General features: G+C 46.1%; 1 protein-coding gene across 12 annotated transcripts in view; it reads left to right on the plus strand.

The window, feature by feature from the left end:
• The window catches only part of fbrsl1 (fibrosin-like 1), a 220031-nt gene that overhangs the window by 116601 nt on the left and 90096 nt on the right, over nucleotides 1-13334 (plus strand). For 11 of the 12 annotated variants that reach the window (XM_062562469.1, XM_062562464.1, XM_062562466.1 and 8 more), the window contains one exon: nucleotides 12660-12689. The exons of the other annotated variant lie outside the window; for it this stretch is intronic. In XM_062562469.1, coding sequence (XP_062418453.1) covers nucleotides 12660-12689 — 30 coding nt within the window. The remainder of the gene's footprint in view (nucleotides 1-12659; nucleotides 12690-13334) is intronic. 12 annotated transcript variants of the gene reach the window in all.

The following is a 13334-nucleotide window of genomic DNA, read 5'->3' on the forward strand; positions in this document are numbered from 1 at the left end:
ATTCACCACATCCTAGACAGAAACACAACGTGATCAATATTTATGCTTCTAATTATTCTATTTGCATCATTATTTGTCCCAAAATAGCTGAGCAGAAGATCTCATTAGGGTAGGGAATTTGTCAAAGCTAATAACGCTCTAGCTGAAAAAGCATGTTTAGATCTCATCCACGTTTCCTCTCTCGCCAGCGCTGAAGTTCATGAACTGCGCTGTGAATGCGTACATTAGAGTTAGTGTTTCCTCAAACTGAGTTGACTAGAGAAATTGTGTGTGATTAAATATTAGCTTGAATATAATTACCATTTATTAGCACACTCTGCTGTTGCAGATAATAAAAGTCTTAATTAAATGTTTTGTTGAATTTCTTTCAGAGGAAGATGGGGCGGGGGGGGGGTCTAGCTCTGTAGTCATCATGGCTCAAACCCAAATATATGTATACATTTTCTTTCTTTTTTTTATTGAGCGAGACAGCTGCTGTCATTTTAACATCAGACTAGGGGCCCCATTGACTGAGTCTGCTCCACAGCCTCCCGTGAGTGTGATAGGCTCCTCAGTCTGCCAGAGCTATTGCCGAATTCAACACAGACCATTGGGCCGCGTGGGCTTAATTGCACATTAATTGGATAACTAGTCCTGCGCTTTGTTTTCTCCCCATTTCCCCCAAATCTTCTCACTCGTTGTGACAAGTACACGGTCATTCTCTGCAGTGAGGAAAAACAGTAGGTGGTGCAGTCATCCTGTAGCTGGAGATCAGCAGTGGGGGGAACGGAGGGGGGGGGGTTCTCCATGTGGGTGTTAGGCCAAGGCTGAGAGGATTGATGGAGCCTTAGGTTGTCCTCCCCCTGTGCTGTCATGTTGACCCACAATACATGCTGTTTGTGTCCCTGCCAGCAAAGAAACCAGGAAGAGGCATGCATAGTTAAATAGGAACATCTCTAGTGCGCAAGTTGCATTATTTATGAACTTTTTAAAGAGATTTTATTCATCCCTCCCCGTGTATTTCTCCCCGCCGTTACTGTCTGTGCTTTAGACGTGTGCCTCGGCTCTCACGGATTGCCACCATTAAACCTAGGGAGCCATCTGATGGAGTAATCAAAGTAAATGTTTGGCACATTTGATAGCGTTTGAAATATCTTCCTGTTACAAAGCTCTCCGGGGAGAAAGAGGGACAGGTTTCTCATGCAAATAGCCGGTTTTCTGATATGCCAGTGTCAAAATATCCACATTTATCTCAGCGCTGTCAAGAAACACACAGAGCCCCCACTGATATGGAAGTTGATGTTGGGCTAGGTGGGAGGCAGAGGAAAAGTGTCAGCCATATGACATGGGGCCAGGCAGGGCTTAATGAAGTCATTGTCTTACATTTACAAGCAAGCGAATCTGCTACGCTGTAGTTTGGTTTTTATGTGCATTTGGTGTACATATGGATGCCAAACGATTAGTAAAAGGAGAAGATGAAGTAACATAAAATCCTATGAATGTTATCTACTCCGCCCTAATGAGAGAGCCTTGTCCTTCTCTACCAGAACCTGAGAGGTTTTTTACTGATTTAGACGAGTTAAATCTCAGACCTTCATTAGCAGAAGCCACTTTTTTTTGTCTGTGTGCTAATAATAGACCTAAAGTATGATCATTCAAGTGTTAAAATACTTCTTATAAACATTGGTGTCTTTTTGTTTTGTTTATTATTCATCTTGTCCAATTACCATTGTAAGAGGGAGTGTCTCTCACCAGCCGCTGAGGGAGTTTGAGATTAAAAGGCAATGAGGAAACATCTGTGTCTCTGCTTTGCCGCAAATCTGCATCTCATTCCTACCACTGGCATCCAAATAGACAGCGCCTACGATACAGGGGGGGGGAGTAAAACACCAAGGTGCATAGGGCTAGTGAAGAGAGAGAAGGGTTACCATGGAAACACATGCCTCACATGGGTTTATGGGCTCACATGCTATCAATTACCATAAGTCTTCTGGCAGAGAGGGCGGTGGTTTTGGGACCTCGGCAGTGAATGACAATGTGTTGATCCGCACATATCTGCAGGAATGCATCCGTGCTCCTCAATCCAGGGGATAACGGCATCAGATTTAGTTTTGCAGAAAGATGGAGAGCGCCTCTAATGCGTTTCCTCTCATGAGCCCGTTTGCAAACACAAATCGAAAATTTGAAGAAAAAAAAAAAACAGTGCTGCCTGACTTTTTCCGTGTAGCCATGTCACAGTGGAGATAAATCATTGCCAGATCGAAACTAAGTGAAAAGAATAACAGCGCCCCATAAGCCTCTGACTGGGCGTCGTCATGCTTCTTGCATTCACGTGTCGTGCAGCCGTGAGCGGGAGAAGCCGGCAGTGAGAATTGTGTCGGAGCACAGCGGTGCATCAGTGCAATTTCCCTTAAATGGCATCTTTTCCCAAGATCCCATCCTCTGACCTCTGGCGCACGGCGACGCCGCTGAGAACACTATCGGATGTGTTGGAGCAGCCCCCACCGCCGCAACCCTGGTGGGCGGGACACATATCGAGTGACCTTTTCCTGCACGGCTCCCTGATATTAACGCAATCTCTCTCTCTTATTACCATGGGAACATTTCACACAGTATTAGACTTAATGAATTAGTTTTTTTTCCTTGGCGTCCGTGTCTCCTCTCCCTTGGCCATCTCCCCCCCCCCCACGTCCCTTCCCCGGCCTGCTCCCATCTCCCTCCCTGCTCCTGAGCCGATAACCCGACCTCCCCGGGGGCCCGGCCTCCATAATCGCGTCAGTTCACGGCCCTCTTATTCCAGCGGAATTGCTTAATTGGTATGTGTTCTACATAACTGTTGGAGTATTAGACTCACAAATGAAGGTTAGAACCTCAGTGCTTGTAATCGACTGAAAGAAATTGATTTGTGCTCAGCTGCCCTACTGGGACGAGACTTTATGGTTCTCCGAAGAAATGAAGCTTTTATAATTGTGTTCTCCCCCTACCCCCCACCGTCTTCTCCTCTCTCCTCTCTCTCTCTCTCTCTTTTTCTCATTTCCTCCCTGCTAACTGCTTTGTTGACATTCATCAAAAGGAAAGACCCTGGCGATGTAAAGGTGAGGCGTGTGCTGCTCCACGTTACGGAGCGCGTAGCTCTCAGCAGTGAATGTCTTGTGTGTCTCCTTCGTCCCCACGGGACAATGGAAGCGTGGGTCGGGTACTCTGTCAATGGGAATCTGATTGCATTATATTTGATCATTTAGATGCAGTTATGCGCCGTTATATAAACCAAACCTGACCAGCAAGCATAAATTGGCTTATGATTGATCTTCATGGATTGTGCAGCGCTTTATGGCTCTGCATCAATAGCTGAATGTGTGTGATTAACGCAGGTCTTCTTAGAGCTCTGTGGCAGAGCCACTAAATTGGTCAGAAGGGGGGAATCTGAGAATGACCATTGTCGTTTGAGAGAGAGAGCAGGAGACATTTAGGTCTATTAGCGCATCGATAAGTGTTGCACCGTTATCCAAAAAAGAAAATAAATCCCCTTTTTCCTCTCAATCATGCAACAAACTATGGTTTTTATCACTGTTGTATAACCTCGTGTTTCGCATATATATGCAATACGTCACCAGCAGATTAGCTGCATTTGTTTGTTTTTGTGCCAAAAAGAGGTCACAATAGTAGTGTAAGATAATACAAAACATGTCGGTGAAAGATACAAGAGGTAAGAGTCACAAGATAATCACATCTAATGAAATCCAAAACAAAAAGAGAGAAACAAAATCACTGACTCAACATGTCACAATTGTAGCCCTTACACCCGCCAGGATGAAATCAAACGAACGCTGTCTGTCCAGTGCCTTATGCGTGACGACTCCCCCTCGACTTGGCTGACCGTAGATCAGTCACGCCTGCGTTCCAGGTGGGCAGACTCGGATGTGCTCGGCGCAAAGGTTTGCTCCTCGACGCAAAAATCCCATTTCACGCTTGCGCTAATGTCGCACACAGAAACGCGAGGCAGAGGGAGAACTGGCAGGTGGTGTTTACAGGCGAGATCTCCCCGAAAAAACCCGCGAGCCACCCGGACACCAGATGCTGATTTGATTACGGGGTGGCATGTAAGAGACTCCACGAATGTATGGAGCCGGCCAAGTGGTGCACTCAAAGCCGATTAGGCGAAACAGGTGATGAGTTGATTTGAGTTGCATCGATTTATTTTCATTTTGTCACAAGGCGGCAGTGGTTTCAGGGACGGGGCGCGTTGGCTCACTGTGGGGGAGTTCTGTTTTGCAAGGTGAGATGGCGTTTGTGGCTGATTCTTCTTCTAGGGGCCACGCTCTGCCTCGTGAAGTCGCTCTTTTGTGTGTGTGTGTGTGTGTGGGTTTTTTTTTTTTATCTTTAAGGTGTGATTACGCATTTGCTTTAGGTGGTTCCTGTTTGTGTGGAGATAAGTTCAGCGGAAAATGAGCACATTTACTCCTTCCGTGCTTTGATCTATCCTTCTGCCCCTCAGTATGCAACGTTATAACAAAGACACTTTCTCGGAAGCCGACAGCAAAGTGTTAAGAGCTGCAGTTCCCTTAAATCATTGAGCACTTTCCAAGAATGTCTTGCTGTCAACAACAGATCACATGTGGAGCAGCCTGTGGAACTGTCGGGTTTGTTCAGTAAGTACCTGGACACATTTATATAAACTCAACTGACAATTTGCCTGTGTATATTCACCCAGTGAGAGAACTTTGCTTACAGGTGGCGTCAGCTTTTGTGCATAGTTAAATAGTTTTTCCCCCCTGTCACTCTCCTCGCCTGTAGGTGGCACTGGTTTCCCTGCCAAAGTCGGCTGCTGTTACTTTTCCTGCCTTTTGTGGCATTGATTGGACTGGAGCTGCTGGGGGGAAGCCGCCAGCTGTTTTAAATGTGTCGAGATGAAGGAATAAACCTGTAGAGACAAAGCTATTTAATGTAATTTCCCCCAAAAATTCTGGTTTCCGCAGTTTATTAAGTGTCTGAATGATGAACCCATATGATATCCCCAAGAAATACTGAAAGTATTACTTTTTCTCCCCCCCCCCGCGACAAAGTGCTCTCTTTACTTGAACGTTCTTTATTCTTCAGTCCTTGATAATTGCCAGCGGATGCAAATGAGGTTTCCACAGCACGTAGCAGCTACCTCTCCAACGCGGCCTCCTATCTCCTGTGCACGCCGCCTCCCCAGCATTAGTATTCCAGACCCGGATCCCTCTTGGATCTAGGCTAGGATTATCCCAGCTCTTAACATCTTAGCTAAGCTGGTTAACACCTGTTTTTATTGACATGGGAACACCGTCCCAGGCGCCGCGTCTCCTGAGGTTTAAAAAGAGCTTCTCTTGCTCTCTTTGTGGAGGCTGCGGCCCACATAAGTGACTTGTTTTCCCAGCGCGCGTATCGGGAGCGGGTCAGAAGCTTTGCGCGGGTAATTAGGAGTCCATTTTCATCCCCACAAGCATTCTTATCACAGCACAATTTGTAACATGGCTACATGAGAGGTAAGTCAAGACACTTATATAAATCACTTGTTCAGAGGCAGGCGTAGTGAACTTGTTTTGCCAGCTCCTAGACATGAAGCCCATGGTTTATTTAACATTCTTGCTCACATTTTTCAGAGTGATTTACAAGGGGAAAAGAGAACGGGCACTCTCTATGTGTTTATTATGCCTAATATTTCCATCGGGGCCCACGTTTGCCCCAGTGTAACTGATGTAATATTCTATAAATACCACTCTGGCTGTTGATACAGCCTGGGGGATTGTGGTTAGCAGAGGCTGTGTAGACTCAGAGAAATCCTCAGACTTGCCTGTGTGTCTGTTTCTAAAACTCTTGCCAGGGTCAGTGGGGAAAACTTGGAAGAATGTCCCCAGGATTTGTCTAAATCGTAGGGCATGGATCTTCTTAAGCGCCGCTGGCATTAGAGCTGAGCCCTATCAATGATTCCATTAACCTAAATTTCCAAACCGGGCTTCACGACATGACCATATTAACCCCTCGGATTTTACCGAGCTCTTGATCCCTCGCTATTTAGATAGGCGGGAATTATTGGTCACTCACATTTGTATGGCTACTGGCTGTGTTCCCGCACCAGACAGGGGATTACCTGTAATTTGACCCCATGTTTATCTTTGGCCCGCATATTTTCTGCTTCTTTTTTTCTTCTTCTAGCTTTCTTCTGAGTGTATGGTGGATGGCGTTATTGATGTGGGATGATAAGGTGGACGAGGGATACGGTCCCAATAGGCAGATTTTAATTTTTTTTTACCTTTCTTTCATAACCAATAGTCATCGCAGGCTAACATCCTCAGACGAGAAAGAACCAAGTGTCTGCCTTCATTAGGACAAAGGAAGGTTGAGAAGGAGAGCGTCTGACAAGCCAGTAACGCCTCATTGTCCCTGATCTCGAGTTTCATACATTTCCACAGCTCTCGTTAAAGGACGTGTCGCTGCTGTCACCGGGCGCTAACTCGTTATCTCCTCAACGCCGTCAAGCGCTGTAATTAACATTCAATAACTGTAACTGATCCAGCATTCTTCATCTCTTGCCACTAATTGCCACGCTACCGTGCTTGCTCATAAGAGGTTCTCGCGCGCATGTGTGTGTGTGTGTGTGTGTGTGTGTGTCTGTGTGCGTGCGTGCATACGTGCATTTGTGTGGTTAATTTGGACCATAAACAGAGGTCAGAAAGCAGTTGATCAGTTTTCCTTTGCGGGGAGTCACTGAGTTTATGCCTCATCTAAAAAGTCATTTTCAGAATACTTTTGCATTCGAAATGTCCGCCATCCAAGAGCTGGTAAATTAAAGCACTGCCGACAGATGCTTTTAGTGGACTCCTCATGAATAACGCAACCTGTGTTTTCACCGTTGAAGAGCGGAGTGGAGGCCCATTTGCCGAAAATCACAATTACTGTAATTACAAATTTCAAGGGAGAGCCTGCCCATGGTTGCGAGGACAGAGGCGGTGCTAATAGTTAGGGAGCTGCACCATTCGCCTTTCAGCCATGAATAAGTGCCCTTCTCTTAGCACATCCTCCATAGCATCAAACACAGCCTCCCGTAGGGAATGTGTAGCTGTCACGCTGCTATCGACTTACAATGGCCCAAGGAGAGAGGGCTTTAAAAAAAACACTCCTTCTGCGGCATCACATTTCCTTTCATAGTTCCCCCCCCTCGCTGATACCTTGTGGTGTCGTCTCCGTTTTAGTAGGAAATGTTTTTGTTTCCGCCCTTAACGGCTCCTGCCTGACCTAACCCGAGCTGCAGCCATCAAAACAAGGCCTTACGCATAATTAGTCTGGGTCATCTGATACTCCCCGGCTCCACACGTCGGCGTCATCCCCTCCGCCAGCGCCGGCCAAAAAAGCCCGATGGACCCCGTGCAATTTATTCTCAATTGAATGAGTCGAGGTTGATGCGGGTCTCGCCGTTTCGGAAGGTAAACCGCTGGATGTAAGCCGATCCGAGGGCTCACAGGGAACAGGAGAAGGGGCTGTCAAGTAGGCAACGTCGCCGGGACCACGTTCGGGGGGGACTTCTACGGAGGTCTGTAACGGATACGCCATCCACCTGGTGCTTCGGCTGTATGCTACGGGCCCATCCTCGGGGGACGGGGGGGGCGGGGTGGTTTCTAGGGAGCCAAAACGGCCCCAGGAGAGTAAACCAAACCAAGTGGATGCATAATGTTTCTTGTCTCGGTTTCATGTTTGGACCAGTGATTAAATTGCGTTTAATAATGGTTCTTCACTCGGTTCCATTTGGTTTATTGGGTGGGGAAAGTTGCCAGCTAAGAAAACATTCCTGTAAATGCAGAGGCCATTTTTCATGCACAACTTGTGCGTCAAGTTTCATGAGTCAGAAGCCATAAACACCAAAGTGATGTGTTTATTTCACACGACTTGGCTTCCGTTTGTGTCGGGCTGTGGTTTAACCCAAAATATAGATAACCTGCTTTTTTAGCAAACTCACAGCCCCCGATGTGGTTTAACATGCTTGCACAATAGGCACATAGGTTGTGGTTCTGCTCACATTCTCACAACGGCTCACCACCAACGGAACTGCTGTAGCTGCAGTTGCCGAATTGTCACAGCTCCTCCTTCCTGTTACAGTTCTATGAAAATTCAACGTGGTTGTCTTGTCTCTCCTTTTGCTGACAGTTTAGTTTACTAGTTTTTTTTACCCAGCAAAAAAACAAACAAAAAAAAACACGGCTGTTCCTTCGACCTCAAACTCAGTTCGTGGACGAACCAGCCTTGTTTTTAAGTTATTAGTGTAATATCCTTCGGCTCAATATATAGTGTCATTGTCAGCTGATGTGTGATGAATACACGGACACGGCCTTGAACTAAAGTGCTAAATGATGTGCTTGAATAATTTTCATGCTCATATCGCCTCTAATTAGAATTGCTACATGAACAGGGCTATGTGCAGTCTCCACACTTTCTTAACTGGACATAGATCTGGAAAACTGTGATTAATTTTTAAGTTATGAAAGATGCTGTGCTGCAATCAAAAAGCTCCCTTTGCAAGCACCACGAACAAAGGAGAATTTATTCTCACCAGGGCTTTGCAGCGGAGAAGGTGGAAAGCTTAGAGATGAAGGAGAAGTGTCGTCATATGGCTTTTTTTTTTAAATGAGGTAGTTAAATATAGATCTAATTTTGATTTGGGCTAATGCGAGGAACACTATCATCCATTGACCGAGGGTGTCTTATGACTGGCTTTAGCGGTCTTGTGCTTTTACTCTGCAGTTTCAGTTGAGAGACCCGGCCCGAGTGCAGCGACGGGGGTAATTCTAAAAGCTCCGCCACTTACCGGGTAGTTCATGAACCCCGGCGCCCCTCCTGGAAGCACAACTACATCAGTGTCTCCCACACAGCGTCAAGCAAGTCTGCTGCTTCTGTTTACAAGCTATTCAATCACTCTAAGTACTAGTGGCGGTCTGATGTTCTTGGAAACCACCCCCCCTCGCTACCCCCCCCCCCCCCCTCCTGGCTCCTTACACGTAGGTATTTATCATACAAATATCTGGAACTATCTGACTCGCCTGTTTTTACTGTCCTTGTCCTAGAGAGCGAGCACTGATAAAACATTGTAACATAAACTCTGCAGTCAACGTTGAACATAAAGATGGCTCCGAATACTGTGAGATTTACACTCTGTCAAAGGTGTGGCCACTTTTATAACACCATCGCACAGATCACAAGTGGTCTTCCGGTTTTTTAGTATTTGATCATTTTTTACTTTACACGGAGACGCACGCGTAAAACGGCAGTGAACTTCTCCCCAGGCCTACTTATGCTAGGCTATAAGGATCCTTGCTGAGCTCTGTGGTGGCTTGTAGCGCCCTAATATATGAGAGACTCTCTCAGCCTCCATATAGGAAACGAGACGCAGGGAGTTGCGTGTCACCGCGTGTTTAATCATGTCTGCCCTCCCCCCCTTCCTTTCATTTTTGTCAACTCTCCTCCGCAGCATATTCCTTACCTCTGTAATGAAGAGGCCGTTTGTTCATCCGCCATGTTTAAACTGCTCTGTTTGCAGTTTTCCCGGGCCGCAGGTCGACAAGCAGCTCCCCTATCCTGCTTGTTCTCTGTCTCCCTGGGCTCCTGGGTCCTCCCCCTCCTCCTCCTCCTCCTCCTCCTCCTCGCTCGTCCTCATTTCGCTTGAGCTAATTGAGATTTCATTTTTGTGAGAAAGCTCACAGGAGGGCTGTGTGAGGAGAGAGAGGAGTGACAGAAAGAGATACAGATTGAGATCAGTGGCGGAAGCCTAGGGGGGCAAAGCGCTCCCAGAGGTACGCGGCCACCCGTTTCCTTGGGGGACGCCGAGGCCCCTCTGCAGAGACTTACATCTTTATGCTCTCAACAGGCACCCCTCACTAATTCAGCAATGACCCACTGGCCGACGATCCACATGCTAAGCTAAGTGCTAACTATGCGTCTTGAGGTCAAGGTAGTGTCATTGCCGTGGTAACGGATACTGGATATGGCAAATAACAGGAATGATGTCCACCCACAGACTCTGTTGCCCAAAGCATTATGGACCGATAGGACTTTTCCCAGTGCAATATTAAATCATGGTCGGATCCCTCCTCCAGACGTCCTAGGTTGCTGTAAGTCGAGATAAAGACGGTCCGAGCCGTGGCGGCCAATCGCTCGCCTCTCCTGCTCAACGTCACTGCCTTAGCACTCAATAATTCAAGGCTTGGCGGTAATGAGCTCCCCGTAGGCCCCGTCTCCGAGGAGCCTTCCCACTGAGCCTCCGCTGTAATGTAGTTATATCTCATGTCAGCTTTCAAATCAATTACATTTCTATCTGATGGCTATGTAATTGCGCCTGATTGAGTTTTTGGCACGCTGGCAAAGTGTGTGGTTCCGAGATTCATGCCAGTCAAAACGGGAAGCTTTGTCAAATGAAACTATATTTCATCCCGATTGAGGCGGCTTGCATGATAAGCACAACTGTAATTATGCTAATAATAACCAAAGCAATCGGTGTTTTCTCAGCTTTGTTGTTTTTTTTTCTCTCCCAATGCAATTTTGCCAGAATGACAATGAACCATAGTCGCTGTATTGCAAAGGCTTAGTTGATCGTCTGTAGCATGTGGAAATAGTTATTAAATGTAAACTGCAAATGCCTTTGTATATATTTACTTTTTGTTCAGTTTCACGTTTGTTCTTCAGCACTGCAACATACTTCTCTTTACTTGTGGTTAGAACTTGTGCCACCGCCTACACCGTGTCTTTTGGCAAATGCCTAGAAATACCAAGCTAACCTCTTACCCGCAGAAAGTCGCTGACAGCTGAGGTCAGAGCAATGTTGTTGCAGCTGTCAGATCTCAGAGCAGAGTTGTATTGACCCGAGATTGGTTGAATTGATAGGTGGACGGACGGACGGATGGATTGAAAGATGAATGGAGAGACAAATGTCCACACGGCTGGGTGGATAGATGGATCAACTGAACGCATGCCTGGGTGGACACAGGGAATGCCCTAATAGAGTGGCATTGAGATGGATGAGGGGGAGGATGCTGTGGGTAGGTGCATCAGCAACTAAATAGTGATGATTTGTGGCTTCTGTCGGCAGCACTCAGTATAACAGACACAGCGAGGCTGCCCGGCTCACCCATTATCAGCCCATCGTCTTCGTGCCTTCTTTGGAAATAGAGCGCTGAGTGCATCTACCAATCGGTCTTTTCTATCCTAAATCCATCATCCCTCGATTCTCATATCCCGTTACTCTTGGTGTTGTTGCCCTTTAAATCTCTTCACTTGTACTATTCTCTCCTCATTTCTCTTCTTACGGACTCCGTCTCTCTCTCTCTCTCTCTCCTCTCTTTTGTGTTAACAGCATTCCATTTTTCTTTTTTTGCAGCGAGAGAGCCACTGGGTGCACATCTACAATCTTGCTTTTCATTTCATGGCTTCTGGAAATGGATGTTTTACTGCCTTCATTAAGACATGCAGCAGTCAGCGCCATGTTTTCCCTCCGAAGTTTAGCTCTTTGAACCACGCCATTAGCAGACATTATGGCCCCAGATTTCAGCGCACAGTGGAACACTGTATAATTTGATTAGTGTTATTAATCAAGTGGAATACCAATCCTTTCACCGCAATGTCCCTCCCCTCACCCTCCTTTTTTGCCATTACAATACTGCTTTCAAACCCTTCAGATGTTTTCCCACCCACCCCCATGCAGGCACCTCTCTATCTCGTGCACTACAAAACGCATGCAGTGAAAATGACAACTGGCCTAACGCCTTCCCTTTTAAAAACAGTGATTTACCACTTGTTTTGTTTCTCTCCCTTCACACACCCCATTCACCCCTCCTCTCGGAGCCCAGGACATAAATCAATTGAGATGAAAGTTCCATAATTGTGCTTGCTGGGAGGGATTTGAGCAAAATTGCGCTATGAATTTTTTAAAGGGAATTTTTACTAGCAGTTCAGCGAGACTTGGGCGGCAAAGGAAGGTGAGGCCGTGAGGATTTATGGGCCTAGATTCTTCATTACTGAAGTAATTTTCCTGCAAATGATAGTGCAGCACACCGGAGGGGGGAGCCTTGGAGAGTCCTAACCTGCTTCATCTCCACGAGAGCACCTCAGAGCTCCAATATGGTGTAAGGGACCAAGTTTCTGTTTGTTCACATCTGAACTGCAGTGTATTTATGATGAATAGTGATTGCCTAGACTGTGGCAATTCATGTTGATTTCATTACAAAGAACATTTTTGTGAGAAGTACTCAGAAACATGCTCTGGAGTCATGATTTATTTGTACAATGTTTTCAAAAATGTTATGTTATGTGCAAATTACCAACGTCGAATGGTGACCTGCGGCAGGTGTACCCGTGGACTGCAGTAATCGAGGCATTATCTGTGCAAGACACTATATTGTATTATAATAAAGTTAGGGTGACAATAAGGAAGAACAAGGAACTCCAGAAGAGCGACACCATCTGATTAAATGATAGCCAACACTTTATTCTTTTTCATTTTCTGTGATAACCACCATCTATATGTCCATATAGATTTGCTTTACCAAGCTGTCATACTGTTTTTTTTTTTTTTCAGCAAAGGTTTCCACCTTTCTCTCTGCCTTTGGTCTTTCCTCCTTCCTCATTTTAACCTTCTTCAGTCCAATATGGCTGACGCTCTGTCTCCATCTCTTTAGGTGCAGCCAGCAGCAGTGGCCCTCCTCAAGGTTAGTGCGTCCACGATGCCGGCTCTCATTCTTCATCCTGCCTGCCGTCCACTCAATTTTACAGCTCAGTAGCTTGAGAAGCAGAAGGGGTAAATCTGCTGCAAAAAAAGTAGAAAAGTGGAGAGGGGAGGAGGAAGGGAAAAATTATTGTGCACCCCGTCGCAGACTGTAGAAGATCTCATTCAAGCCACACCAGCAATTCGAGACAACTAGTCACTTCTCACCAGGCCAGACCTGAGACCCACTTGAGGGCCACAAGCACGGCTAAGCACTGCAGTCACAGGAGCAACTCAGTGGATGGGAAGGAACCTTCCGTGCAAAATACTCAGAATAGGGCGATTTATCTACATTTTATTTTGATTCTCTTTACTCAAAAATGATAAAATGACAGTGTAAATGTCTATATGGATCTATGAGTAAATGATGGAATGTTTCTATTTAACATTCTTCAATATAAACAAAGACAGCATGTCATTAGTTGTTACTCTTCACCCATTACATGTGTGCAGTCTAGAAGGTAGTCACCCAAAGAGGAGGCCCAAAACTTCAGCCACCACATGCTACTGAACAACAGCAAAGCATGACTAAGGTGGGTGGTGCGTGGAAGATTAGCGAGTGGAAAGGGAGAAAAGTTTGTCCTGGGTT

Source organism: Pungitius pungitius, chromosome 5 (genome assembly GCF_949316345.1).
Source record: "Pungitius pungitius chromosome 5, fPunPun2.1, whole genome shotgun sequence".
Taxonomy (NCBI): Eukaryota; Metazoa; Chordata; class Actinopteri; order Perciformes; family Gasterosteidae; genus Pungitius; species Pungitius pungitius.